General features: G+C 54.5%; 1 protein-coding gene across 1 annotated transcript; it reads left to right on the forward strand.

The window, feature by feature from the left end:
- The first annotated feature begins 16 nt into the window (after window positions 1-16).
- Window positions 17-22183, forward strand: SLC26A11 (solute carrier family 26 member 11). Its single transcript, XM_033090335.1, has 17 exons — window positions 17-112; window positions 1126-1361; window positions 1909-2101; window positions 2448-2533; window positions 4370-4449; window positions 5578-5720; window positions 9699-9874; window positions 10312-10384; window positions 11987-12037; window positions 14528-14588; window positions 17536-17591; window positions 17801-17941; window positions 18917-19044; window positions 19357-19456; window positions 19869-20002; window positions 20436-20508; window positions 21304-22183. The coding sequence occupies exons 2-17, from the start codon at window positions 1128-1130 to the stop codon at window positions 21393-21395; spliced, it is 1821 nt and encodes a 606-aa protein (XP_032946226.1). The 5' UTR covers window positions 17-112; window positions 1126-1127; the 3' UTR covers window positions 21396-22183.
- The last annotated feature ends 3596 nt before the right edge of the window (window positions 22184-25779 follow it).

The raw sequence follows: 25779 nt of genomic DNA on the forward strand, positions 1-25779 counted from the left end.
CCGGCCCCGCGATTACAGCTGCCGGATAAACCCCGCCCCTCGCTCCCCTACCTCTGCGGTTTCCGAGAGCGCCGCTGCGGCGACTTGGGGAGAGCTGGGGGTCCGGCGCTCGGTGAGTCCGCGGCGGGCGGCGGGACCGGGGTGGCGGGACCCGGGGTGGCGTGGGCGAGCTGCTGGGGAAGGGGCAGGGTCGCCCGGAGTGGGGGCAGCGTGGAGTCCGAGGGTGAGGGCTCCGTCCACAGGGACCCCCTCTCGCCACCCACCAAGTGGCCACTCAGGTCCCTGCCTCCTTCGGACCGTCAGCCAAGGTGGGGTCCCCACCCTTAGACGCCATGGTCGGGGCAAGACAAGGGCTTCGGGGTGGGGGTGGGTTCTATCCACAGCAGCCCCGCGGGGGCCGGGCATTGGGGTGGTCTGGGGCCGGCTCTGCGCGCAGGGGGCGTCAGGGCACTAGAAGGTGCTGCGCACTCGCAATGAGTGGAGGGGCCTTTGACGTTTTCCCAGAACCAACTAGAACCCTTGGGACCCCTGTAGGATTGCGAATGCCACAGGTGGGGGTTGGAGTAGGCGCAGCCTCAGGATGGGAGATCCCCCCCCCACCTGTGCCGCAGTCAGCCATAGTGGGGGGGCCATGGTGCGCACTTGGAAATCCCTGAGGGCCTCCAGTACCCTCCACACACACCCCGCCAGCCAGGCCAGCCAGACCAGGGTGCCGGGAACCTTGCCTCTCTCTGCACTGGTCCGGGAGGAGGAAGAAAAAACAAGACACAGGTTGTCTCAGGAGGACAAACCTTTAGTGTAATTAGTGTTTAGGTTTCTCATTGAGAAATCGGTTATTACTCTTCCGGACAAGCACTGATGGAGGGAGAGAAGGCAGGAGCGATTCAGGGAGGGCAGTGAGGGCAGGGCAGGGGGGACTCCACCTTGGGCACAGGCTGCTGGCTTCCTCTCTCAGACCAGCAAGGTGGGGGGTTTTAACGCATCTGGTTCAGAACTCCCCCCCCCCCCGTGGGGGGTTGGGGAAGACGATTGTGTCTCTCCTGATGCCCCTGGACCCCTCCCTACGACTGGGTTCGCTGAAGCCCGGACCCTGATTGCTGCTGTGTCCCCCCACGCCCACCCCAGGCATGTCATCTTCTGTGAAGGCACTGGGTCCGGCCAGGCCCTTGGGTGCTGGCCTGGCCCCGATGACCTGCTGCTGCTCCCCGGCGACCCTGCAGAGGTGGCTGCCCATCCTGGCCTGGCTGCCCCGCTATTCCCTGCAGTGGCTGAAGATGGACTTCATCGCTGGACTCTCAGTGGGGCTCACAGTCATTCCCCAGGCCCTGGCCTATGCTGAGGTGGCCGGACTCCCTCCCCAGGTGAGGTGTCTGCCCCTGCTGGCTGCACCCCACGTCGCCTCCACACTGCCTGACCCACTCTGGGCCTCAGCGCCCACCCAGGAGCAGAGTAGAAACGCGTAGTATCACCTCCATACAAGGGGGGCACCCAGGGCTCAGTCCCATGGGGCCAGAGGAGCCTTGGTTTATAAGCTAGAGCATGTGACTGCCTTTGGGCTGACACACGCCCTGTAACTGCTCTTGTCACACTGCCACACACTGGCAGTGAGCTAGATCTGGATTGCCTGACGGGGCAGCAGGATGGCTCACGTAGCTGTAAAAGCGCTTTCTCAGACTCACAGACCAGACATAAACACACAGGCCTTGTGCTTTCGCAGGCAGGTAGAAAAATGGTCCCCTCATCACTGCAGATCCACAGCCGTGGGTGAGAGAGGGTGAGAGGTCTCCCTGCCTTGGGCACTGCTGTGCCCCAAGTCCACAGTGGGCACCACAGCGCCATGCTGAGATGGCGACACCAGGGACCCGTGGGCACGCCTCCTGGCTGCTCATCGTTCTCTCTCCTCCACAGTACGGCCTTTACTCTGCCTTCATGGGGTGCTTTGTGTATTTCTTCCTGGGCACGTCCCGGGATGTGACTCTGGGCCCCACAGCCATCATGTCCCTCCTGGTGTCCTCCTACACCTTCCACGAGCCTGCCTATGCCGTGCTGCTGGCCTTCCTGTCGGGCTGCATCCAGTTAGCCATGGGCTTCCTGTGCTTGGGTGAGCCCTTTGGCCTTCCTGCCGTGGGGTTGGGGGCCGAGGTTCTGCCTCCTGGGGCTGCCCTGCCCTCAGCGTTCCCTTCTTCGGTTCCAGGGGCTATCCCTGTGGAGGTGGGGGTGGGGGTCCCCTCAGGCCCCAGTGCTGCCCTGTTGTGCTTAGGGCTCAGGACACTTGGAGAAATGCCCAGGGCCTCAGACCCTAGCCTCCCCTTCCTGCTCTCCAAACCAGCCCAAACAGGGTGTGCTGCCCACCCGTCCTTAGCCCCTGTCCCACCCACCCCACCTCCCCCAGCCCACGTCCACGGTGTCCTCTGGGACCAGCTCACTGTTCTCTCCTGGCTGGTCAGGGTTCCTGCTGGACTTCATCTCCTGCCCCGTCATCAGAGGTTTCACCTCCGCTGCTGCCATCACCATCAGCTTTGGGCAGATCAAGGTGAGGATGCTTGTTGGCCCTGGGACACCTGCTGGGAGTAGGACCAAGGCCCGTCCCAGTATGTGTGGGCTAGCCCCGCTCCTGCTGTTCCAGAGCTCAGAGCACAGTACTCACGTGGACCTCCATGAATGAAATAATCCCTTGGGGAGGTGTTGAGTGATGGTCACACCAGGTAACTTGGGGGGCCCATATTGACAGCCACTGCTCTTGTCAGAGGTTTCACGCCAGGGTGCTTGGTTCACCTCCCAGAGAGGTTTTCCTTTGCTGCCCTCACAGGACACAAGCATACTGCCACATTTCAACCAACAAATTACTACCCCCCACGCTAATGTAGCGAGGTGGTTTCATTTTTACATTGTTTCCAATTTCTGTTTAATATTTTTCGAATGCCATGCTTTTTATTTCTATTTAAACATCTGTGAGAAGTACTGGGATCAGTGATTGCTGATTATATGAGAACATCATTGTCCTTCCCATTGGGCTTTAAGTTCCTGGAGGCAGGAACTGCTTAGCTGTGCTTGGTATAAAGTCACTAGGCACTCAGCTGGGTGTGTACAACTGAGCTGAGCTGCACAAATGAAGCTGCGGGGCCCCTCATGGCACACTCAGGGCCACACCCCTGCCTTGTGACTTCGTGTCACCACCCCAGCCTCTCCAAGACGTGGTTCCCAGGGCCAGGCTCTGCTCCAGCTCAGCCCGTGAGTCTCCCCCAAAGGAGGAGACGTGCGGGAATAAAGGAGCTGACATTTCTGTGTTCTTCGTATGTACGAGGTACCGGGTTACATACTTTCCCTGCATTTAATTCTCACAGCACCCCCCGGGGGGTAGGTTTATCATCACCTCCATATCGGAGGAAACAACTTAAAAAGGTGTGGGTGAATGCCATTAAGGCGGTACGTACACACACATCAGGGTAAGTTTGGCAAATGCTGTTTGGTGGGATGGTCTGTTCTCTATTCTGGAAACCACAGCCTTCGTTTTTAGTGTCAAGAATGTTCTTTCATATGATCGGAATGCACATGGAAGGTAGCTTCTGTATGCTTCTGTCCTTGGGAGACCCTGGGCCCCTCCCCCCCAGGTCAAGGTCATGACAACCATCTGAGAGCCCCTGGGCTTGGGTATGGGTGGGGGTCCATCTGCCCTGCCCAGGACAGAAGCCCTCAGTGGGTGTCCACCCACTCTGGTGCCCCTCCCTGTTGGGGGTGGTCTGTCTGGAGTCTGGGCCTCCCGCCGCCCCCAACCCCGGCTCAAGTGGGATGAAGAATTAAAGCAGAATGGAGCCCCTTTTCCCTCCTGAGGACCCCCAAAGGCCGGGATCACGGTGGGAGGTCCGGACTTGGCTGGGATTCCCCAGCCGCTTCCCTGGATGCCCTCCCAGCCCCACCCCCGCCCGCTGTTCCTGTTCCGCCCACTGGCCCCGTGATTTTTCCTTCCGGCAGCGGGCTGCCGGTGGGCGGGTCTCCTGGTGGTGAACGCGGCCCTGGGCCAATCAGTGGGGCCTGCGCAGCAGGGTGTGGGCTACTGAAGGACGAACCCAGCCCTGAGCTAATGACAGTGGCCTGTGCTGCGGGCCAGGGAAGCCCTGACCAGGGCGGGCGGATCCTGTCTCAGCTTTGAGATCACCCGGACTGATTGCCTCAGAAATGAAAATAATTTGCAGAGGCGTGTCGTTGACCCCAAACATTGTGAAATGCCCTTCCCCTAGGATAACTTTGAGCTGTCCTTGGGGGCTTCCCTGGAGATCCCTGAGATGTGCCCCCAAAAAGGCCCCCGGGGGAGGGGCTTCAAGCCTTCTTTGGGGAAGGCTGTCTAATCCGAGTCTCTGTGTTTGAACAGAACCTGCTGGGACTCCAAAACATCCCCAGGCAGTTTTTCCTGCAAGTGTATCACACCTTCCGCAATATTGGAGAGACCAGGTACCCTGCTGGCTTTGTTTCTGTCCCCCTGTAAGGAAGCTCTTCCTTCAAGCCATCCTTCTGGCCTCCTTTCCTCTCACTCCCAGGTGGCATTTGTTCCCTCACGGGGGCCCTGCTGCTGGAGCAGGGGTCCCCCGAGCAGAACCATCAGCATCACGGGAGAGCTGGTTAGGGTCACAGGCTCTCTGGTGGGCCCAGACCAGCTGAATCAGGGGTGATGGGCCCAGGTGGTGCTTCCGGAAGGATGAGACGCTCTGCTCTGGGCTACCTGAGAGCCGGGTGGTGTGACCCCGTGCAGAGCTGTCTTGGGTGTTAGGAGAGGGAAGAGACTATGTAAGAGAGGAAGAGCAGGCAGTGTCTTTCTCAAAAGATTCATAGTTCAGTGAGGAAGACAGAACAGGGCACGTGGAAGACAGGTGCCAACAGACTGTGCAGGTGCCCAGGGGCTAGGCGGCAGGTGGAGTAGTGGTGAGAGCTAGGCAGCGATCGTGTCGTGGGGTTCCTGCATCAAGCACTTCCCTCAGATGGAGGGGTCCCTCCCAGAGGGCGGGCAGGTGAAAGGGACAAGCAGGAGACGCTCCTCAGCGAGTCCAGCTGGAAGCCAGGACACCTCTCTGGCTGGAGGAGCAAGAGGAAGAAATGAATGATCTGGGGTGAGCTGTAGGGGGTGCTGCCCGGACCGAGTGGGGAGACCCTGTGACTCTCCTCTCCCCTTCTAATCTGCGGCTGAGGCCCCCCAGGGCTGAACCGGCTGGAAGCCAGGGGCTCCCTGACCCAGAACATGCCCGCGCGGGGGGGAGTGGGGGGGTTCAGCCTCCAGGGTCAGTGGAAATGGAGACCTACTGGGTGGAGAGCATCATGGGCTGTCAGGAGTGAAGCTTCTGGAACAGATAAGGCATGTGTAGCCCAGGGAGCAAAGTGAAAAGGTGTGCTAGTGGCCCTGCTGCCGTGATCACGGCCTGGACTCCCCGTCCTGCACAGGCCTGTGTACCTACAAGTTTGGAAACAAGTTTGGAAATAAGATTTCTGGGGAAAATGCAAAAAGAGCAGTCGAGAGAGAAAGCTTTTCAGCAGAAGTGGCCACCGTGGGCCAGGAGGCGCATGCCGGTGACCGAAGTCTGTCCCCAGGGCGGGCGACGCCGTGCTGGGGCTGGTCTGCATGCTGCTGCTGCTGCTGCTGAAACTGGTGAGGGACCATGGGCCTCGCGTGCACCCCGAGATGTCCCCCGGCATGCGGCTCAGCCACGGGCTGCTTTGGACCGCCACCACAGGTGAGGGGCCTCCTGGCTGGGGAACCACTCCCGTAGGTCTTCTGCACAACCTGGACTGCAAGCCGTGGTCACCCCAGGACCCCAAGTGCCACCCCTAGAGGGTCTCATGTCACTGGTCGGGGCATAAGTTGGCACTGGGATGTTTAAAACTCGCTGGGTGGTTCTGATACGTAGCCAGGGCTGACAACACGTGTGTAGCGGGAGTTCTCAGGGGTGTTTGCCCCTAGGGGACATTTGGCAGTGTCTGGGGACATTTTTGTTTGACACTACCGGACAAGGCTGCTTCTGGCAGCCAATGGGTAGAGGCCAGGGGAGTTATAAGCATCCTGCAACTGCCATGAAACAAGCCAGCACAGCCTCCCATGGCAAAGAAGGATCAGGCCCCAAATATCAGCAATGCCGAGGGTGAACCAGATGCCCTGGTGTGTGGGCAGGCCCCTGGGGGAGACAGCAGATGCCACCGAGACCAAACGGAGGTAAACATTTTGCTTCTGGCGTGGAATCAACAGGCTCCATAAAGAAAGGCTGCAGTGAAGCGCTCATGTGGCCATTGCTGATTGAAGGGCCATCTCTGGGGAGGTGGGGACCTCTCCTTAGTGGTCCCCATGGCTGAGCTGCCAGTCGGTGACATCCAGAGAAGAAAGCAGGCACAGGGAGCCAGGAGGCGTGGGTAGCTACTGGACTTCCTGAGAGCTGAGGGGGAAATGGAAATCCCCCCGAGCTTGGCCCCCCTCTTCCACCACCAGCTGTAGGGAGGGGGTGCTAGATTCAGCCCCTGGGTCACTTCCAGCCGCCAGTCCCCAGAATCGCTCACCAGACCCCGTTCTGAAGACTGGAGGCTGTGAATAAATGCTGAGAGTTCTGAGAGTAGAAGGCCTAGGGTGAAAACAGCTGACTTCGAGTCCCTGCTTCGCCACTTATCTGGCATTTGGTCCTGCCCGAGTCCCTTGCCAAAGTGCCTGAGCTTTAGTTCAGTCGTCTGTAAATGAGTGAAAACAGGAAAATGCTGTGCTCTCTAAACTCCTGATGCTCAAAGTGTGGCCTCGGACCAGCAGCCTCAGTAGCCCCTGGGACCTTGTTGGAGACGCAGATTCTCAGGTCCCGCCCAGGCCTCTGACTGCGAATCTGCACATCAGCACGCTGGCCAGCTGACCCGCGGCTGCGCCAAAGCCTGAGGACTGCCGCCATCCTTGTTTCCAGAACATGTAGCATCATTTTCAGAAACTAATTACCAAGCTTCAACTGTTTGTTTTTTTAAGTCACCATGTAAGAAGCTTGCTTGTATTTTAGCTGAGCGAGGATAGGTTAATCTGAACAGTACCTTGTGTTTAATACTTAGTAGGAAATTTGTTTTTCAGTCTGCACCTCCCCCGAGCCCCATTGCACCCTTGTGAGGTAGACAGAACACTTGTCACTTCCCCCCTCTTGGAGATAAAAAGTGGAGCCTTGCAGAAGTTGAATGAGTTATAATCTGACAAGCAGTGATTCATGGCTTATAAAGTACTACAGACATACTGCTTTTGATTATCATAACTGTCTCCAGGATCAGATATCACTTTCTCCATTTTGGCTCTGAAAGGTAAAACAGACAAACCAAAGAAGACCTCTCAAATCACAAGCTAGGACAGAGCAGAGTGAGAACTTGCCCCAGGTCACCTGCCTTTTTTCCTGATCAGTGGATCTAGAAGTGTGTTGATTTTATTGATCTCACAGAACCAACTTTTGATTTCATTGATCTCTGTTTTACTTTTGTTTTCTAGTTTGTCGATTTCTGTCGATTATTTCCTTTTTCTGCTTGTTTTGGACTCACTTTACCTTTCTTTTTTAAATTCTTAAGATGGAAGTTAAGGACTTTAATTTGAAACCTTTTTCCTTTTGTAATGTACATAGATGTTTAGTGCTATAAATTTCCCTCTCGGTACTGTTTTAGCTGCATCCCACAATTTTAACAGGTTGTGTTTTCATTTTCATTTAGTTGTAAATACTTTTATTTCCATTTTGACTTCTCCTTTGTCTCATGGATTATTTAGAAGTGGATTACTTAATTTCTCCTTTGTATCGGGCTATTTTGGAGTTATTTAGTTTCAAAGATTTAGAGGTTTTCCAGTTAGTATTTTGCCATTGATTTCTAGTTTAATTCCATTGTAGTCAGAGAGAACATACATTGTATGTACATACACATGTAAAATTATAATTTTTTCTTGAAATGATCCTTCTTTGTCCCTGATATTAATGCAGTTATGCCAGCTTCCTTTGATTAGTGTTAGCACATTTTCTCACTCTTTTACTTTTAACCTGTTTAACTTATTTGTGTCTTTATGTTTAAAGTGAGTTTTTGTGGGAAGTATATAGATGGGTTTTGTTTTTTAATTAGGTCTTGACAATCTGCCTTTTAATTTGGGATGATACCATTTACATTTAATATGATTATTGGTATGTTTGGCTTCTGCTATTTGTTTTCTATTCGTCTTATTTGTTCTTGGTTCCCTCTCTTTCTACAGTCTTTTTGATTATTTCTTATGGTTCCCTTTTGTTTCCTTTATTGGCTTATGGACTGTAACTACCGTGTGTTTTTCTGTTTTTGTTTGTTTGTTAGTGGTTGCTTTAGGGTTTTTAGTATACCTCTTCATCTTACTGAAGCATGTATTCAACTTCATGTTGATATAAGAACCTTATGACAGAGTCCTTCCGTTTCTCCCTTTCTGCTGTTGCCTTGGTGCTGTTGTTGTCATATATTTTTCTTCAACGTCTGTTATAAACTCCTCAGTAATCATTATTATCATTATCTCACTTGAAACTTACCCTTACTTTTATGGACAAAGCCTTTTTCATGTACCCACATCTTCACACTTTCTGGTGCTCTTCATTTCTTTGTACAGACCCAGACTCTCATTTCTGTCAGTTTCCTTTGCTTGGGGGACCTTTATTGATTCTTGCAGTGCAGGCCCTGCTGGTGATGAAGTCTTTCAGCCTTGCTGTGTCTGGAAAAGTCTTTATTTTGCTTTCATTTTTGGAAAGCAGTTTTGCTAGATAAAGATTTCTAGACAGGTTTTTTCCTCCCCCTTCCATACTTTAAAGATATTCTTCTATTTTCCAGGCTGCTGTTGTGACGAGAAGTCTGTGTCCCTCTGTCGATGACTTGTTCTCTGGCTGCTTTTAAGATAGTATCTTTATCACTGACTTTAGGCAGTTTCACTAAGATGTGCCTTGTTGTCATTTTTGGTTTGTTTTTTTCATGTTTTTGTGCGTGGGATCCATTGAGCTTCTTGGATATGTGAGTTTGCACTCTTCATCAAATTTGAAAAAAACTATTCAGCTGTTATTTCTTCATATCCTCGTGCTGTCCCCCTACACCACTCCCCGGGCTTTCTTTGCGGACTCTCTGACACATACATCAGGCTGCTTGTAATTGTTCCTCAGCTGCTGATGCTCTGTACAATTTTTTAATCTTTATTTTCCTCTATGTGTTTAATTTTGGATAGCTTCTATTGCCACATTTTCCAGTTCACTAGTCTTTTCCCCTGCAACATCTGATCCATTTTTAATCCCGTCCAGTATGTTTTTCATTCCAAACATTATGGTTTTCATTCCTAGAAGTTCAGTTTGGGAGGTATCCATCGGTCGTTGCTCCGTGTTTTAGTTGTTTGCCCAGTGTTTCGGGCAGCAGGGAAAGCCGACTCTGTTACTCCTTCTTGCTTCAGAGCAGAATTGTCCCGGGACAGCTGATCTCACAGTGTGTATCCGGCTGTGCCATTGGCTGTGCAGTCACTGGGGACGTGCGCACTGGCCCTGCGGTTGTCCCTCCTCTGTCCCACCTTTGTGCGTTTTCCACAGTGTCACGGGTTCACACCTGCCACATACTCTTGGATGCGTGTGTTCCCCAGGCTAGAGTGGAAGAGGTCATGACTGGGGTGGGGTCTTCTGCTTCCTTCCCCAGAGGAGCCAGGTCTCACCGACAGGCCTCTCCTTCTGTCCTAGCTCGCAATGCCCTGGTGGTCTCCTTTGCTGCCCTGGTCGCGTACTCCTTCGAAGTGACTGGATACCAACCTTTTGTTCTAACTGGAAAGATAGTCAAGGGGCTCCCTCCAATCCAGGCCCCTCCCTTCTCAGTGACCACTGCCAACGGGACCATTTCCTTCACCGAGATGGTACAGGTGGGTAGAAACGGGGAGCAAGGCCAGCTTGGCAGAGGCTGTGGTGGCCCCTGGGCCTGGTTCTGTACCCCAGATGCATCTGCTTAGTAACAGGGAGCTCTGGGCTCAGCTGGGAGGGTGGAGTCCTCGGGAAGTAGCATCTCTGGGTGCAGGGACGGCAGGGAAGCCTTCCACATTGGACCCCACGTTTATCTTTATGCCTGTAGCACAGGGGGCTCCTGCTCCGTGGACACTGGGGTGCGTGCAGCCATTTGCTGTGTTCTGCTCGTCATCGTGTTCCTGGTACGATGAGTGTGTAGGAGCGCACGGCCCTGCAGTCCGTACGCTTGCTCTGTCAGACATGGAAGAGCTGGCGTCTGCCTTGGTGGTCACTGCCTGGTCAGACCCCTCCTCTCCTTCTCCAGAGGGTCACTTACCATGCCTCTTTCCTCTCCCAGGACATGGGGGCCGGGCTGGCTGTGGTGCCCCTGATGGGTCTCCTGGAGAGCATTGCGGTCGCCAAATCTTTTGGTAAGATGCCCACCATCCGCGCCTCTCTTGCGTCCCAGCCTGGGGCCTCACCTGCCTTGCTTGCCTGCCTGCCTGCTTGCTTGCTTTCGATCTGCTTGGATTTTTAAAAATTTGAATTTTTATCCAAGTAATACATGCTCATGTTTTTTAAAAAACCTATAGTAGAAATGGATTTGTAATGAAAAGCCCCTTCCAGTGGTGGCTCCAAATGTTTGAGAGCCCGCTGTCTGTGGAAATGTGAAAGTACCTAAACGTGTTGGATCAGTCCTGTGAGTGCCTCCGCGGGAGTTGAGGCTGCTCAACCCTTCATGTGTCGCCTCCCTTCCCTCTCAGGGCCGCTGGGCCGCCCGCTGTCTCTTGTCCCTGTGGGTGACATTTTCATTTCGCTCTGTAACACGGTTCAGTCGCCCTGTGTTTGGGTACAGGTTGATTCTAAGGGTTAAAACCTAATAAATGGTGTGTATGTTATTACTACTACATGAATCATGTTTATTGCCCAGCCCAGATGCTGCCAGGATTAAATTTCCTTCTTCAAATTTCCAGCATCTTGACTCTTACACCGTTCCAAGGCGACTCTTAAATAATGTCCATTGTTAATGGCTTTCCTTTCCATATGCCAGCGATCTCTCAAAGTCACACCGCATTTCAGTTTGTAATGCATCCAGCTCCCATCTTTCTTCATTTTTTGCTTTTCTGATTATCTCTGTTTTGTTTGTAAGTTTGGTTTTTTGGGGGAGCGCAGGGGATGGGGATTATCTTGCAAGTTACATCCGATAGCTTTTACTCATCTTGTTCATCTTGTACTTTTACTCATCTTGTACTTTTGAAAACTTGCTACTTTCTTTTGAAGACAGCTGACCTCCTGCCCTAATTTGTAAAGCTTGTCATTCTCTTCAATCAGGGCTCGGTAAACCACAGCCTAAGAATGGCTTTTACATTTTTAAATGTTTGGGGGGAAAAAAATCTAAAGGAGATTAACAATTTGTGACACGGAAGTATATGAAACTCATATTCAGTTCACAAATAAGGTTTTATTGGTCTTGCTCTGTACGTATGTATTGTTTGCGGCTGCTTCGTGCTTGAAGGGCGAGTTGAGTAGTTGCAACAGAGAGTGTGGCCCGCAAAGCCTAAAATATTTACGGTCTGGCCGTTTGCAGAAAAAGTTTACCAACCACTGTTATATCATGCCCCCCCTCATATTTCCCCCCAAATCTTTGCCACTCATCTCTCTGCGATGGCCTTGGCTGTGACTTCCTAGACATCTTGGCTGGTAATCAGAGAGGTTTTTAATTTAAAACTTTCCCCCTTACTGTAAAAGCAATACATGTTTGTTGTACAAAATATTGGAAGTTGAGAAATGTGTAAAGAAGAAAGAAATTGCTTGCAATCCTCCTCAATCCCCAGTTAATTACTGTTAACGTTCTGCTGTACATCTTTCTACTCTTTTTTCCTGAAACGGACACGTACCCGTCTCCACTTGCATATGTGTGTGTACACTTACAGTTACAAACCTTACAGTGCCATAGGTAGAAATTTGTAGCCTGTTTATCATGCCATGAACATTTTCTTAGTGACAATGTTTTTATCGTCTTTTCTCTTTAGCGTCTCAAAATAATTACCGCATCAATGCCAACCAGGAGCTGCTGGCCATCGGTAAGACCACAGCGTCACCCCCACGAGGTCTGGGCATTTCCCTGCGTCCTGCTCGAGTTGGGCCCTTTTGCAATATTAGCATGGACTCATCCTTAGATTTCCCAGTGGTTCAGGTTACCTGCTCGGAGTAAGTCGGGAGCTGACATCTGGTGTCCGTTCTGACTGAAGCTTATTGAGCGCCTGCTGTGAACCAGGCCCTGAGTTGTGTGGCCTGTTCTATGTCAGGGATGCCTAGAACGCTCCTCCTGGGGTCAGATTGCTGGAGAATGTGGCCAGGTGGAGCCTGAGGTGTACCTGCTGACTCTGCGAGACCCTGAGTGTCGTGGCCTGCCCCGGGGCCTCCGTCCAGGCCGGGCAGGTGGGTTAGTGAAGCGTCCGGCAGACCCCAGGCTGCCTGACTGGATGGGGCCTGTGCCGGCTGTCACACTTCGTTTTCTTCTGTCTTCATAACTCTGGCCTCTGGTGGTTCATTTTGAGACCACAGTGTGAATCTTACACTCACTTATCACCACTGTTTCTAATTTCGTGGATGCCAGGCCTTCCTGCCTTTCTCCTCTACCCCTTGTGCAGGGGACACAGATCGAACCAGTGGCACTGCTGGGTTTCTTCCACCCAGAAGACTTCATGGCAGCATTTAGGGCCCCAGCTGCTGGGCTTCTCGACAACAAAGGCCGTGGGGACCCAGGACGGGCTGCACAGGGACGTTGGCCCCTGTCTGAGCTCCTGGTGGGCGGGGTGCTGCCTAGTTGGTGGAATCGGGGTGACCTGGGGACCACTTGCCCCAGAGAAGGTCTGTGACATCCCCATGTGCCTACCAGTAAATAGTCCAAATGTGAGTTCTCAGAGCTTGTCATTCCCACTTCTAAAAATGTGGCAGCAAGGGGCTAGGTTTTAAGTGGCCACAGAATTTGGGTGTCACATACGCATTCACCATGCACACTGAGATGGAGTTGAGGCAGCAAAACACTATTTATTAAGTGAGGCAATAGATACACAGAATAAATAAAGTAAGACAAAGAGCAACAGCGAGTCCTCACCACCCGAGGAGTGTTTCCAAGGCGCTGGGGAGCTGAGACAGTGTCTTGGCTTCAGGTGTGTCTGGCGAGTGTCCCCGTCGGAGAGTTCCGAGTAGGGCTCCGCCAGGACACTAATTTCATAGGTTTTTCTTTCCCAATAGATTACCAGTCAGGAAAGAATGTTAGGCCATAGTGATTACACTCAGCAAGCATGGTGACAATGAATCACAAGTTTCAGGGTCATTATCTAGGGTAGAAGGCAGGGGACATGATTCCGGCAGTGTCACAATGTACATGAGGTTACTACTGCCACAGGGCCACCTACGTGATCCCACTCATGCGTCCCACCGGCGGGTCAGCTGTTGTTCAACCAGGGGGGCTGGCAAGGCCTTCCCGGGTCTGCTCCTGCTGACTGGGGAGTCAGTGCCCGGGTGCCACCTGGACAGAGCGTTCCCCTGACACAAGCGGAGGCACAAAGGGACGCGTAACTCACATTATATTTACTTCACAACAAATAGCGCCAGGTCCTCTCCTGATGGCACAGCCTAGACAGAAGTGACAAGCAAGGGACGGTCACAAAGCTGAGGTTTCTAAAGTGGACACGTTGACCTTGAAGGCTGCTGAGCCCGTGGTGTCACAGGCCAGGCAGCTTGTGACAAGTGCAGATCAGACCCCACAGACCGCTGGCACAGGAAGGGGCCCCCTGTCAGAAGCTTCACACAGAGCTGGGTCTCGAGTCTTTTGGAGCCGGCGTAAACAGTTGGGGTAACCGCGTGTGGTCAGTGCACGGCCTTTGCTGCACCCGCTGACGTCTGGCCTGCTCTCGGCGTGAGCTGGGCCACAGGACCCAGGAGGGCCTGGTTCTGAGTGGGCCCCACCTCAAGCCGTCTCGAGAGCGAAACTTGAGCCTGGGACCCTGTTGTGGGCTCTGGAACAGGGGAGACCGTGGTCTCTGGGAAGGTCCCTGGATGAGATGGATGCTGGAGCGCCGATTGTGATAAATATGGGCTAATGGCCTGGTTCTTAGGTCCCAGCCAGGCCCCGGGCATGGGTTCTGTCCAGAGTGGGTTAATCAGCGTCACATGCGGAAGACAGCTTACTGGCCGTGACCTTCGGTCCGTCCACTCGGTGGAATACGATGGACGGCAGCTGACTTCCGGGGCACTTTGGGCCCGTCTGTATACACTTGCCATCCCCCCTTTTAGGGAGATGGGGTTCCTCTCTCCATCGTATGTGGGCAGAAGGCTTGTTCAGCTCACACAGGCAAGGCCAGTCAGAGTTACGTTAAAGCTAGAAAGCGAGAATCTACCTCAGCAACCTTGGCAAAGGCCATGGTTTCTTTCGTCCTTCCGTGATGGAGCATCAGGTGTGGAACGTCCCAGGATGATTCCCCCCCCACCTTCTATCTCCTTTTCCCTCTAGTTTACGCTCCTTCACCTCCCTTATAAACCTGTTTTTTCTGTTTTCTCCCCAGGCCTGACCAACGTGCTGGGCTCCCTCTTCTCTTCCTACCCGGTCACCGGCAGCTTTGGACGGTGAGTGACACCTTCCTTCTCTGTGCCTCTGGGGAGGTCCCAGCCCAGGCCAGAGAGTCCTGGTCCAGCGTGAAGAACCAGCTTCCCCTCGCTGGGCCCTGCCCACGTCCTGACACTGTTTCATTCTCTTCTGGGTTACAAGTCTGCCCATTCGGGCTGCCTGTGGCCCTGGGTCAGCTGGTCCAGCATCAGTGGGGCAGCAGGAGGGGGCTTGCCCTGCTTTCCTTCAGCATCTCAGTGGTTTTCTTCATGCTTATATGTGGTGCTGCAGATTAATACTAAAAAGTTCCAAGGGCGTCGGGTACTCCCAAGGTCATGGTGCCAGGGCTAATCCCCAAGGCGGGTAAGGATAGGAGAGACCACAGGTCTGCCTAAAGAAGGGGTATGGGTCAGTGCAGGCTCCATGGTGGCCTGGCTGTAGGGTCTCCTGTGAGGCAGGAGGGCAGGACTGGAGGTGACCTGTGGGGAAGGGAGAAAAGGAGGCATCTGGCAGCGCTGGCCAGGGCTGAGTCCCCAGAACCGCTGACCCAGCCTGTCTGACATCCCCAAACCACCGCGTCTGAGGGACACAGGACATACTGGCCCACCTCCCCACAGCTCGGGGTCCTCGTCTGTAAAATGGGAATCATATCGGTCTACCTCACAGTTCTGTAGAGAATGAAATGAAAAGCACGTAGGACGATGCTGGGGGCGTGGTGCTATGTTAATGCTTGAAATGAAACCTCTCCCCATTTTTTCAATTTAACTTTCCACACGTTCTTTTCTTGTTGGCATAACTAGATCGCAAGCCTATTCCGTTAAGAGCATGTTTTCTGTACCCCCAGAGTCTATATGGTACCTTGCATATAGAGGGCACTAAAAAAACTCTGTGACTGTTTAACTAATGAATGAAATTTCTGCCTGACTCCACAGAAGTGAACGGTGACTTAGGAGAAAGCTTTCCATGGGGTGTACAGACAGACAAGCTTTACTTCCCAAGGCAAATCAGTTGGCACAAGGTTAGGGGTTAATAAGAGGTGCGTACGAGGCCGAGTCCTGCACTGTTGGAGTCACGTCGCAGCTCCTTTCTGGTCTTCATGGTGGCAAAGGGCCAGTTCTTCGGCAGACAAAGCCTTCCTGGCATTTGGTCTGAGTGCAGTTTTCTGAGCAGGCCACACAAGAAAGGAACGTTGAAAAAGAAGCCAAACTAACTTCCAGTTCCAGCACCGAGAAAGCCCTGTTTGGATGTTGGTGTTTCTCCCTTCAGTCCTACAGATGTACACATACGTGTGTGTGTGCGCATATGTGATGTGTGATCAAACAATGCGGTGAATATTTAAACAAAAAAGTTTATTACAGTAAAAGACACATTGTCATTACTCCCTCTCACTTCAAACACATCCCATCGTTCTTGCCACTTTCTGAAGTAGTTCTGGAAGTCTTCTTTTGTGTCTTTAGTTGCGCTGTGATGGCTTCCTCGATGTCCTGAATCGATTCAAAACATTTACCTTTCATGGTCATTTTGACTTTGGGGAAGAGCCAGAAGTCACATGGTGCCAGATCTGGTGAATAAGGTGGATGAGGACACACCATAATGTTTTTATTTGACAGAAATTGCTGTACCAGAAGTGATGTGTGACACAGAGCCTTTCCATTGTGATCGCACAATACAGTGAATGCTGCTGCCGAGTGCCATCCAACGGAAAGTCAGGGATCTTCCATACGGGAAGCGGCGCGTGGAACCTTAGTAACAGTGTGTGACAAGTTTCACCTTGTTCAGTGCATTCAGTCAGGTGTGAGCTACGGTTGACAGCAGGTGTGTTTTAAAGTGTGCTGTAAATCATTCTCCACCATGACAACACTCCATGTCACGCATCGCTTCTGGTACGGCAATTTCTGTCAAATAAAAACATTACGGTGTGTCCTCATCCACTTTATTTGCTGGGTTTGGCATCATGCGACTTCTGGCTCTTCCCCAAAGTCAAAATGATTCAGGACATCGAGGCAGCCATGACAGCGCAACTAAAGACACTCACAAAAGAGGACTTCCAGAACTGCTTCAGAAAGTGGCAAGAGCGATGAGATAAGTGTGTTCAAAGTGAGGGGGCGTATTCTGAGGGGGGTTCATGGCAATGTGTCTTTTACTGTAGTAGATTTATTTGTTTAGACATTCACCGTATTATGTGATCACGCCTTGTATGTGTTGGGTGGGATTCCCCATACTTGACAGCGTTCTCGGCACGTTTCCAAAAAATAAGGCCCTCCATCATCATGTCTGATGACAGTGGGGACCCCATTGTAGGAAGTGGATTGTTTCGCCCGGTCTGCTGTAATAGAACACAGACAGGGCGGCTTCAGCCGCAGACATTTGTTTCCTCATAGTCGGAGGCTAGAAGCCCGGGATCAGGGTTGTGTTCCCCTACGACCTCTGTCCTCGGCTGCAGACGGCCACCTTCTGGCTGTCCCCACGGGGTCCTTCCTCCGTGTGTGCGTCCTCATGTCTGATCCCCTTTTCTATAAGGACACGAGGCAGGTGGGGTGAGGTCCAACCTAAGAGCCTTGTCTTATCTTAGTCACTCTTTAAAGGCCCTGTCCCCAAATAGTCACATCCTGAGGTGCTGGGGGTTAGGGCTTCAACCTAAGGATTTGGGGTGTAGGGCGGGGGATACAGTTCAGCCCACGACGGAGCTGATTCAACGAGCCTGGTGCACGTTTGGACCGACGACCAGGCTGCTCTCAGATGTGCTGATGGGTGGTTTCAGGTTTAGTGGGAAGGCCTGGGAAGTCCCCCTCTGGTGACAGGACCCTGAAGCCCCTTTGTGCTCCTGAGCCACATGCTGATGTGGGTGGGACCTGATGTCCCCTCTGGTGCCCCGGGACGCCCCTGCCCTGGAAGGCCAGCACAGCGGTGTGGACCACGCCTGTCCTGCTCTCTCAACCACTGACCTGTCTCGGTGTTGCTTTCCAGGACGGCCGTGAATGCCCAGTCGGGGGTGTGCACCCCAGCGGGGGGCCTGCTGACGGGTGAGCACCCCTACCCACACACTGCCCCCCTTGTGCCATGGTGCCATGAGCTGGGGCAAAGGAGGGGGACCATGGTGCAGTTGGCTCTGGCAGCCGGCTGTGTCCCCCAGTGCAGGGTCAGGCCCCCCAGGCAGATTCCTCACTTGCTGGGTGAGAGTCGCTGGGTGGGGTGACAGGTCCCTGACGTCACCGGTGCTCCGCCCCCACAGGGGTCCTGGTGCTGCTGTCGCTGGACTACCTGACCTCGCTCTTCTACTACATCCCCAAGGCCGCCCTGGCGGCAGTCATCATCACGGCCGTGATCCCGCTGTTCGACACCAAGATCGTCAGGACGCTCTGGCGCGTGAAGAGTGCGTATTTCCTCATCTGTCAGCATGGAGTCATCGATTGTTCCCCCACTGCCTTCCCGTAGCCCTGGGAGGTGGCACTGCGGTGCCCTGGTCAGGGCTGCCGGGGGCAGGGGCCGCCCCTCCCCTTTCCCACCTGGCACCTTCCGGGGAGGGACGGGGGGCATCGGGAAGGGGATGGCCAGCGGGGACCATGTAACAGCCCCGCTGTGTCTACCAGTCACAGTGGCTCAAGGACTCCCTGGACCAGCAGTGCCCTGACTGTGACGAGTTTTTGTTTCCTTTTGTTCATCGAAGCAGTGAAGGGATTTGCCCAGCTTATCTGGCTTCTTTTCTGGTCAGACCCCTGCAAGTTACCAGGTGGAAGGAGCAGTGACTTTATCCCATGGCTGTTACGTGCCAGGGCCTTCCTATGTCGTTGCAGCCCATCTTTGGACAGCCCCGTGCTGCTGGCCCTCTGTGCCGAGGCCCAGGGAAGATGAGGGCCTGTCTGAGGTGTGGGGTTCAGATCCAGGACTGACCCCCAAACCAGCCACTTTGCCCCAGGACACCTCCTTCTGCAACTCAGAAGCCACGAGTCTCGTCTGAGGAGTCCCCCGGGGTCTGGGATGGGGGGTCCTGTGGTCTCTTGGCTCCCCACTTCTCAGGGCTCCCCACTTGGGTCTCTGTCCCCAAGTCCCTTCTTCCTTGGTCCCTGTGGGCCTCCTCCCAGAGGGCAGGGAGCCGGGGCCCCGCAGGTGGGTCTCAGGGACCCTCAGCTCAGGCAGGGGGGGATTTCCTGCCCCTGACACATCCCTGAGCAGGTGTGGCCCCCAGCAGCAGCAGTGCCTGAGTCCCCGAGTCCCCAGACAGGTCCCTGGGGTTGCTTAAGGCCCTTGGCAGCTTTACGCATTACGTGGAAAGCCACGCGTCGTCTGCTGGCTGTCAGGGAGCGCAGCTCGCAGGGGCGGCCCCTCAGCCAGACCTCCTTTCTCCCAGGGCTGGACTTACTGCCACTCTGCGTGACGTTCCTGCTGTGCTTCTGGGAGGTCCAGTATGGCATCCTGGCTGGGACCCTGGTGTCCGTGCTGATTCTCCTGCACTCCGCGGCCAGACCCAGTGTGCAGGTGCCAGCCCATCTGGGCTCCCCAAGAGGGCGCCACTGGCCTCAGACCCAGAGGATGAAGGGGGCACTGGGCAGGACCTCGGCTCTGCATCTTGAGCTTCCGGTGTGATTGTGGCCTGTGGCACTGCCGAGTGACCGTTCACTGGTGGACGGGAGTCACCCTCGTTATAAACCAGAGCCCTCCCGCTGCACAGGGTACCATGGTGGGGCGGGGCTTGTGCCAGCTCTGCACCCTCACTCCCTCCAAGCCTGGCAGAGCTGCCCCATTTGACCTGCCTCCAGGACTCACTGGCACCCCTCCCACTGTCCCCAGGTGTCCGAGGGGCCAGTGCTGGTCCTGCAGCCAGCCAGCGGCCTACACTTCCCCGCAGTTGAGACCCTCCGGGAGGCGATTCTGAACCAGGCTCTGGGAGGTACGTGGGCCAGGGCCGGGTGGGCTGTGGCCACCGCTGAGCTCCCCGCCACCCGCTCTGCACCCAGTCTCTGCTCCTGCAGGACCACAAGGCCCTGCCCTCGGTGGTGGGAGTCTGGGGGGTCTGGGGGCGTCTCAGCAATGTCCCCTGTGGCCAGGTCGGCCCCTCTCATCCAAGTGGGTGCCCACTGTCTGTGTGCCGCAAGGGTGGCTGTTGCCCACCATTTGCCCCAAGGACGTAGTCCTTCTTCCGGGAGTTGATATTTCGGGAGAAAAGGGGCCTGTGCTCCCTCTGAAGGAAACTTGCTGCCGTCTTGGGTCCTCTGGCCCCTCCCCACTGGGGGATGGAGCTCTCGCTGGCCTCGCTCTGCCCCGTGCCTCTGCCCAGCGTGACCTGGCACGCCTGTCTGCAGCGTTCCCCCCGCGCTGCGCGGTCCTGGAGTGCAGCCACGTCTGCAGCATCGACTACACGGTGGTGCTGGGGCTCGGGGAGCTCCTGGAAGACTTCCAGAAGCAGGGCGTCACCCTCGCCTTCGTCGGCCTGCAGGTGGGTGTCCCAACACAGCTGGCACTTGTCACTCAAACCAGCCCGGGAGGTCAGCGTTATCATCATCTCCATGTTGAGACCAGGGTGCCGAGGCCCAGAGAACCGGAGTGACCTGCCCAAGGTCACACAGCCGGGATGGCGGCCTGGCTTCGGACTCAGGGCATCTGGCTGCAGAGCTGTGTTCGTAACCGGTACATTCCGTGTCGTCTTCACAGGGCACTCATGTTTGTGTGCTTTGGAGAGTATTTATTGAAACGATATTCCTCTTCCAGCATTTCCTGAGACCTGCTCTTCTGTCCGTTTCCCTGGGTGGAGGGGAAGTGGTACCCACCCAGAGACTTTGATCCAGCCTGTGACGAGGGCGGTGGGGCTGGGGGGCCACGTGCCACAGCAGGCGCCTCCCTCCTGGAATTAACACGTGTCTGTCCCTCAGGTCCCTGTTCTCCGCGTCCTGCTGTCTGCTGACCTGAAGGGCGTGCAGTACTTCTCCACCCTGGAGGAAGCAGGTGGGTGCAGGCAGTCACTGGAGAGAGGGCGGAGACAGCCTGTGTGCCCATACCCTGCAGGGTCAGCGTGGCGGACAGAGCCCTGGGGAACCGGAGGGTCAGGTGCTCAAGTCCAAAAGTGGGGCACGTAAGGACGGTGGGTGGGCAGTGCTCACGGTGTCAGGGGCCCCTCTGGTGCTGGGGTTTTATTTTTTAGGGGTGTGCATGTCTTTAGTTGAGGCTCAGCTCACATACAGTGAAATGCACAGAGCTTAAATGTCAGTTTGGGTTTTGACAGATGGATCCAGCTGGTGTCTACCAATCAGGATATAGAATGTTTCCATCATTCCAGAAAGTTCCCTCATCCCCTGTCCAGTGACCCCCACGAGGGGTGGCCTCTGTTCCATTTCCTCCCTGTAGTTAGCGCTGCCTCTTCTAGAGCTTCATACAGAGGGGGTCACAGGACTCGCTGGGTCCGGCTTCTTCAGCTCAACATGGTGTCTGAGACTCACCCATGTTGTTGCTGGAAGCAGCTCGGGTGCCGACCCACACAGGTGGGTGAGCAAATGGTGTCCCAGCCCCAGGATGGAGCCTACCCAGCCATCACACAGGTTTACTGTGGCACGGAAAGGGGTGCACTGCTCAGAGGGACGTGGCTGAAACTTGGGCCTGGGCTGGGGATGCAGGCTGGGGGTCACAGCTTTCTGTGCACCAGGACCCTGAAATTCCAGCCTTGCATCATCACATCCTATGAGTTGAGCCGTCCTCACTTCCGCTTTTTTAGTGCTTTGTCTCCCCACCTTGTCTTTTCTGCAGAGAAATACCTGAGTCCGGAGCCGGGGCCCCCGCCCTACAACGTCAGGGACGATTCTGTCCCCGAACATAAGGTCGCCCTGTTGAAGGCCTGACTGGGCCACCGGTGGGCACATGGTGTTGGGACTGTGTCACAGAAGGTCCTTGTCACTGTGAAGCCGGATGCCACCTTGTAAATTCGCTGGCCTGAGGGTCTGAGAAAGGCGGAGCAGGTGACCCTGGGGAGGGAGGAGGAAACCGGGCACCGAGACCCACAGGTGGGCCTCCCTGGCTTCCTTCGGGGTGACTGAAAAGTTGCCTCCCTACTATTCTGGGGCACAAGACCTCTTCTTAAGAATGGCTTGGAGAGAGGTTTCTAGAATGACAGACTATGGGAGAAAGGAAGGAGAAGGGACTTCAACCTGGTCTGGAGCCAGGGGGTGGAGGGGGTGAGGGAGGTAGGGAGGTGTGGGGTGGGGTCCTCGCAGCCCAGCACCTTCCTGGATTATGGGGCGGGGCTCGCAGAGGTGGGTTCCAATCCTGATGGCGGCATCTGTGCTGTTGTGGGAAGAAAACCAAGGTGTGCCAAACGACTCAGTGTCTGCTAAAAATGATTTTGTTGTTTGTGTTTTGTAAACTAAGAAAGGCATAGCTTTGTTGTTTCTGTAAAAGTCAGAAGTGACTTATTGTAAAAACTGCAGGAGACTATCTCCCGGGGCCATCTGGGTGTGTGTTGCCTCCAGACCCCTCCCTGCAGTACGTGTATGTGCCCGTATGTTAGCATGTGGTGTGTGTTCAGTCTCATGTAACTGGGATCACGTCATCCATGGTGCTCTGTAACGCGCATTTCCATGCAGTCATTACTGTGAATTACTTATTGTGATAATAAATAGAGAAGACATGACTTTTCGTGGCTGCCTGGTGTTTTGTTCTGTGCATGTGGCTAATTAGTGGGTCTCTGCACGTGGATGCAGGCTTTAAATTTCACCTCAGTCTTTACAGGTAAACCCCTGCACATGTCGCTCCAAGAAGGGCTGTGCTCCTGGATTGGCTTCGAGAAAGCACTCACTGCACACCGGGGCCCACCAGGGTCCCCACCAAGCCACTTCTGCCTGGCCGCCCCAGCCAGTGTCTGAGCACGGGGAGGGTACAGGCTGCCCCCGAGACTTGAGTCTTTTCCAGATTCCTGGTCCTCGTCTTCTGGTCTTTCTCCTTCCAGGCCTCTGACCAGCCAGCTGAACCATTTACCCCCCTGAGTCTGCATGTCCTTACCTCAGGCAGGTTCTCTTTCTGCACCAAGTGAGCGTGTCCCGAGGCTCTGCCCGCAGGGCCACCCCTGCCCGGGGCCTAGGGGAGCAGCCGTCCAGTTGTGGCCTGTGCCCACCCGTTCTCAAACCGAGAGCTCGTCCCATTCACGGAGCTGGGCAGATGCGCCCTCTGGCAGGACCTTAGCGCTCAGCCTCATAGACGACGGCACACCCTATGCGACTTAGCAGTTCTGCGTCTGGGACCTGCGCTCACAAAACACGGCTCGTCTCCCGGGAAGCAGGCCCAGGGATGTTTATCACGACCTCCTTAGTAAGTTTAGAAAATGGAAGTCACCGACATATTTCTCTACTTGGGAAAGTCTTAACCACAGAACACGCAAACTGTTCACGGCCTGGCAGGAGTTGAGAATTTGGAGTCAAGATGCAAGGTGGGTTGTACCATCTTCCCTCGTCAGTTAGACATGCCCTGTGAGCCGTGGTCTATAAGCCAGGGCGCCATGTGACTGTGGATGATACGTTCATTAAACTCTCACCCATTGGCTGGTGTGGTGCTCACAGCGGCCGACGAGGTGATGTCACCGACACACAGCGTTTCCCAGCCTCCCTGTACTGAGTACGGGCCGCGTGACTGACAGCGAGTCAGGGGTGGTTGCTGTGAGTTGCGCTGTCCTGCCCGCCCACAATTCATATGCTCAGTCCTAGCCCCCAGGACCTCAGAATGGGACCTTGTGTGGAACTGGGATCCTTGCAGATGTCAGCAGTTAAGACAAGGTCATACTGGGGGAGGGTGGCCCCAATGCATTGACTGGTATTCTTATGAAAAGGGGGATTTGGACACAGGCATTTGGGGAGCAGGCCTGTGAAGTCACAGGCAGAGATGGGTGATGCTCCCACAGGCGATGAACACCAGAGATTGCCAGCCGACCGCCAGGAGCCAGGAGGCAGCCCAAGGACGGATTCTTCCTCCCAGCCCGCGGCCCTCAGAAGGAGCCAGCCCGACCCACACAGCCCGACTCTGGCCCTCAGGACTGTGAGACCGTAAATGTCTGTTGGTGAAGCCCCCCGGTGCGTGCTACTTTGTGACAGCAACCCCGACCAGCTCATGCAGTAGTTGAGGACTGCCGTGCCATTTCTAAGCCTGGCCTCTTAATGAAACCCTCCATGCTCGCCCCCTCCAAGCTTTTAGTCCCTTTCTGGCCGGCTGGCACAGAGGTGACCTCCTGCTGCCCTTGGAAGCCACATACTGAGAATGGCAGTTGGGTCGGCTGGAGTGGAGGGGGACGGACACCTGCACCCTACACACCGGCCGGCACTGTCACGTGGGCCAGAAGCTTGCTCTGAATGTGCCCTTGTTGTAGCAGCTGGCGAAACCCTGGCTACACAGGTGACGATGTGGAACAGAATCTTCTGACAGAAAGGCGATACAAGCCACACATGGGAGCCCCAGGGAGCTGTTTCTAGGAGCCTTGATTGAAAAAGTGAGAAGAGACAAGTGAAATTAACGTACGTAACTCATTCATCCTATGAACCCCAAGAACTGTCTTTTTCACATGGAATCTACATAAAACTTACTGATGAGATATTGTCCATTATTTTTTATTTTTTGGTACCGAATCTTTGAAACCTGGTGTGAACTGTACACTCACAGCACATCCCAGTTCGGACCAGCTCAGTACCACCTGTGTCCGGTGGCTGCCGTATCCGACCACCCAGGTGTAGAATGTTCCAATCTAACATGGGAAGTTACACGTTTCTCTGAGCTTATGCCCGTGTGTGTCTCCACTGGAACGTGGCAGGGAGTTGTGAGAAGCTTGGAAAGGTGCGACGTTTGAGCCCAGCTGTCCTGATTTCCCCACAGGTGACGCTGGGCCAGTTGTCTGTCTGATGCTCCAGTTCCGCACCCTCAAGGGGGTGTTGCTCGGGGTAAAAGGAGGAGAAGGGGAAGTGTAGTTGCTGCTGTTGTGAACGGGAACTGCTCGCATTGTATGTGTCCCCCTTCTCACCACACCTTCTGTCCTGCATGAACTGAACATCTGAGACCCATCAGGCAGCTGACCCGCAAGGTCTGGCTTCACTCAAAAGCGTGTCTTCGGGGACGTTGCCCCGGCAGGAAGCTGCGTGGAGCAGAACGCTGATGGAGGAGACCGGGAGCGTGGGGAGGGACTTGGGACTTGGCTGCAATGTCAGCAGCGTGGTCCGCCCATGCCCCAGAATGCAACGGGGCGGGGATGCCCTGTGACTGCTCTGTCATGCTCGCCCTGCAGCCTGAAGCTGCCCCGAACCAGTGAGTGCCCTGGGTGCCACCAGCGCCGTGAGGCGGCAGCTGCTGGCCTGTGGCCATGTCCCTGCAGGCCCCATGCCCGGAGAGGCCTCCTCGTGGGCAGGGGAGGCAGGACGTGCCCTACTGGCTGACCTCGCCGTTGGTGCTGGGTGAAGCAGGGACCGCTTCTTTCTTTAAACAAAAGTCTGCCAGGCACAGGGCCGTTAGTTCACTTCACTAACCTGGAAATGAACAGCAAGCCCCTTTCTGACCGAGCGTGATGATTTTTATAAAACGTTTTGTGTACATCCATCCACCCTTTGTGAATTCAGAGTCCGTTCCCCCGACCCCGTTTATAATAATGTTAATTCTCTGGAGAGACCTGAGTTTTTCCAGATCACATGAATCTGTGTGTGACACTCAAGCCTCCCCATGGAGCTGGTGCCTATAGTGGGTTGAGTTGCGTCCCCTAAAAACATGTTGAGTTCTTGACCCTGGTACCTGTGAACGTGACTTTATTTGGAAATAGGATCTTTGCAGATGTATTAGGTTGGTGCAAAAGGAATTATGGTTTAAAAGGTTAAAAATTGCAAAACCCGGGGCCGGCCTGGTGGCTCAGGCAGTTAGAGCTCCATGCTCCGTGCTCCTAACTCCGAAGGCTGCCGGTTCGATTCCCACAGGGGCCAGTGGGCTCTCAACCACAAGGTTGCCAGTTCAATTCCTCAAGTCCCGCAAGGGATGGTGGGCTCGGCCCCCTGCAACTAAGATTGAACACGGCACCTTGAGTTGAGCTGCCGCTGAGCTCCCGGATGGCTCAGTTGGTTGGAGCGCATCCTCTCAACCACAAGGTTGCCGGTTCACCATCCAAGGGATGGTGGGCTGTGCCCCCTGCACCTAGCAACGGCAACTGGACCTGGAGCTGAGCTGCGCCCGACACAACTAAGATTGAAAGGACAATAACTTGAAGCTGAA

Source organism: Rhinolophus ferrumequinum, chromosome 21, assembly GCF_004115265.2.
Source record: "Rhinolophus ferrumequinum isolate MPI-CBG mRhiFer1 chromosome 21, mRhiFer1_v1.p, whole genome shotgun sequence".
Taxonomy (NCBI): Eukaryota; Metazoa; Chordata; class Mammalia; order Chiroptera; family Rhinolophidae; genus Rhinolophus; species Rhinolophus ferrumequinum.

Excerpts from the sequence above, each read along its gene's own strand:
- SLC26A11 (XM_033090335.1), top strand. The coding sequence starts at position 1,128 with ATGTCATCTTCTGTGAAGGCACTGGGTCCGGCCAGGCCCTTGGGTGCT. Across the intron at positions 2,534-4,369 it reads TCAGCTTTGGGCAGATCAAG|AACCTGCTGGGACTCCAAAA; the intron begins GTGAGGATGCTT and ends GTGTTTGAACAG. Across the intron at positions 5,721-9,698 it reads GCTTTGGACCGCCACCACAG|CTCGCAATGCCCTGGTGGTC; the intron begins GTGAGGGGCCTC and ends CTTCTGTCCTAG.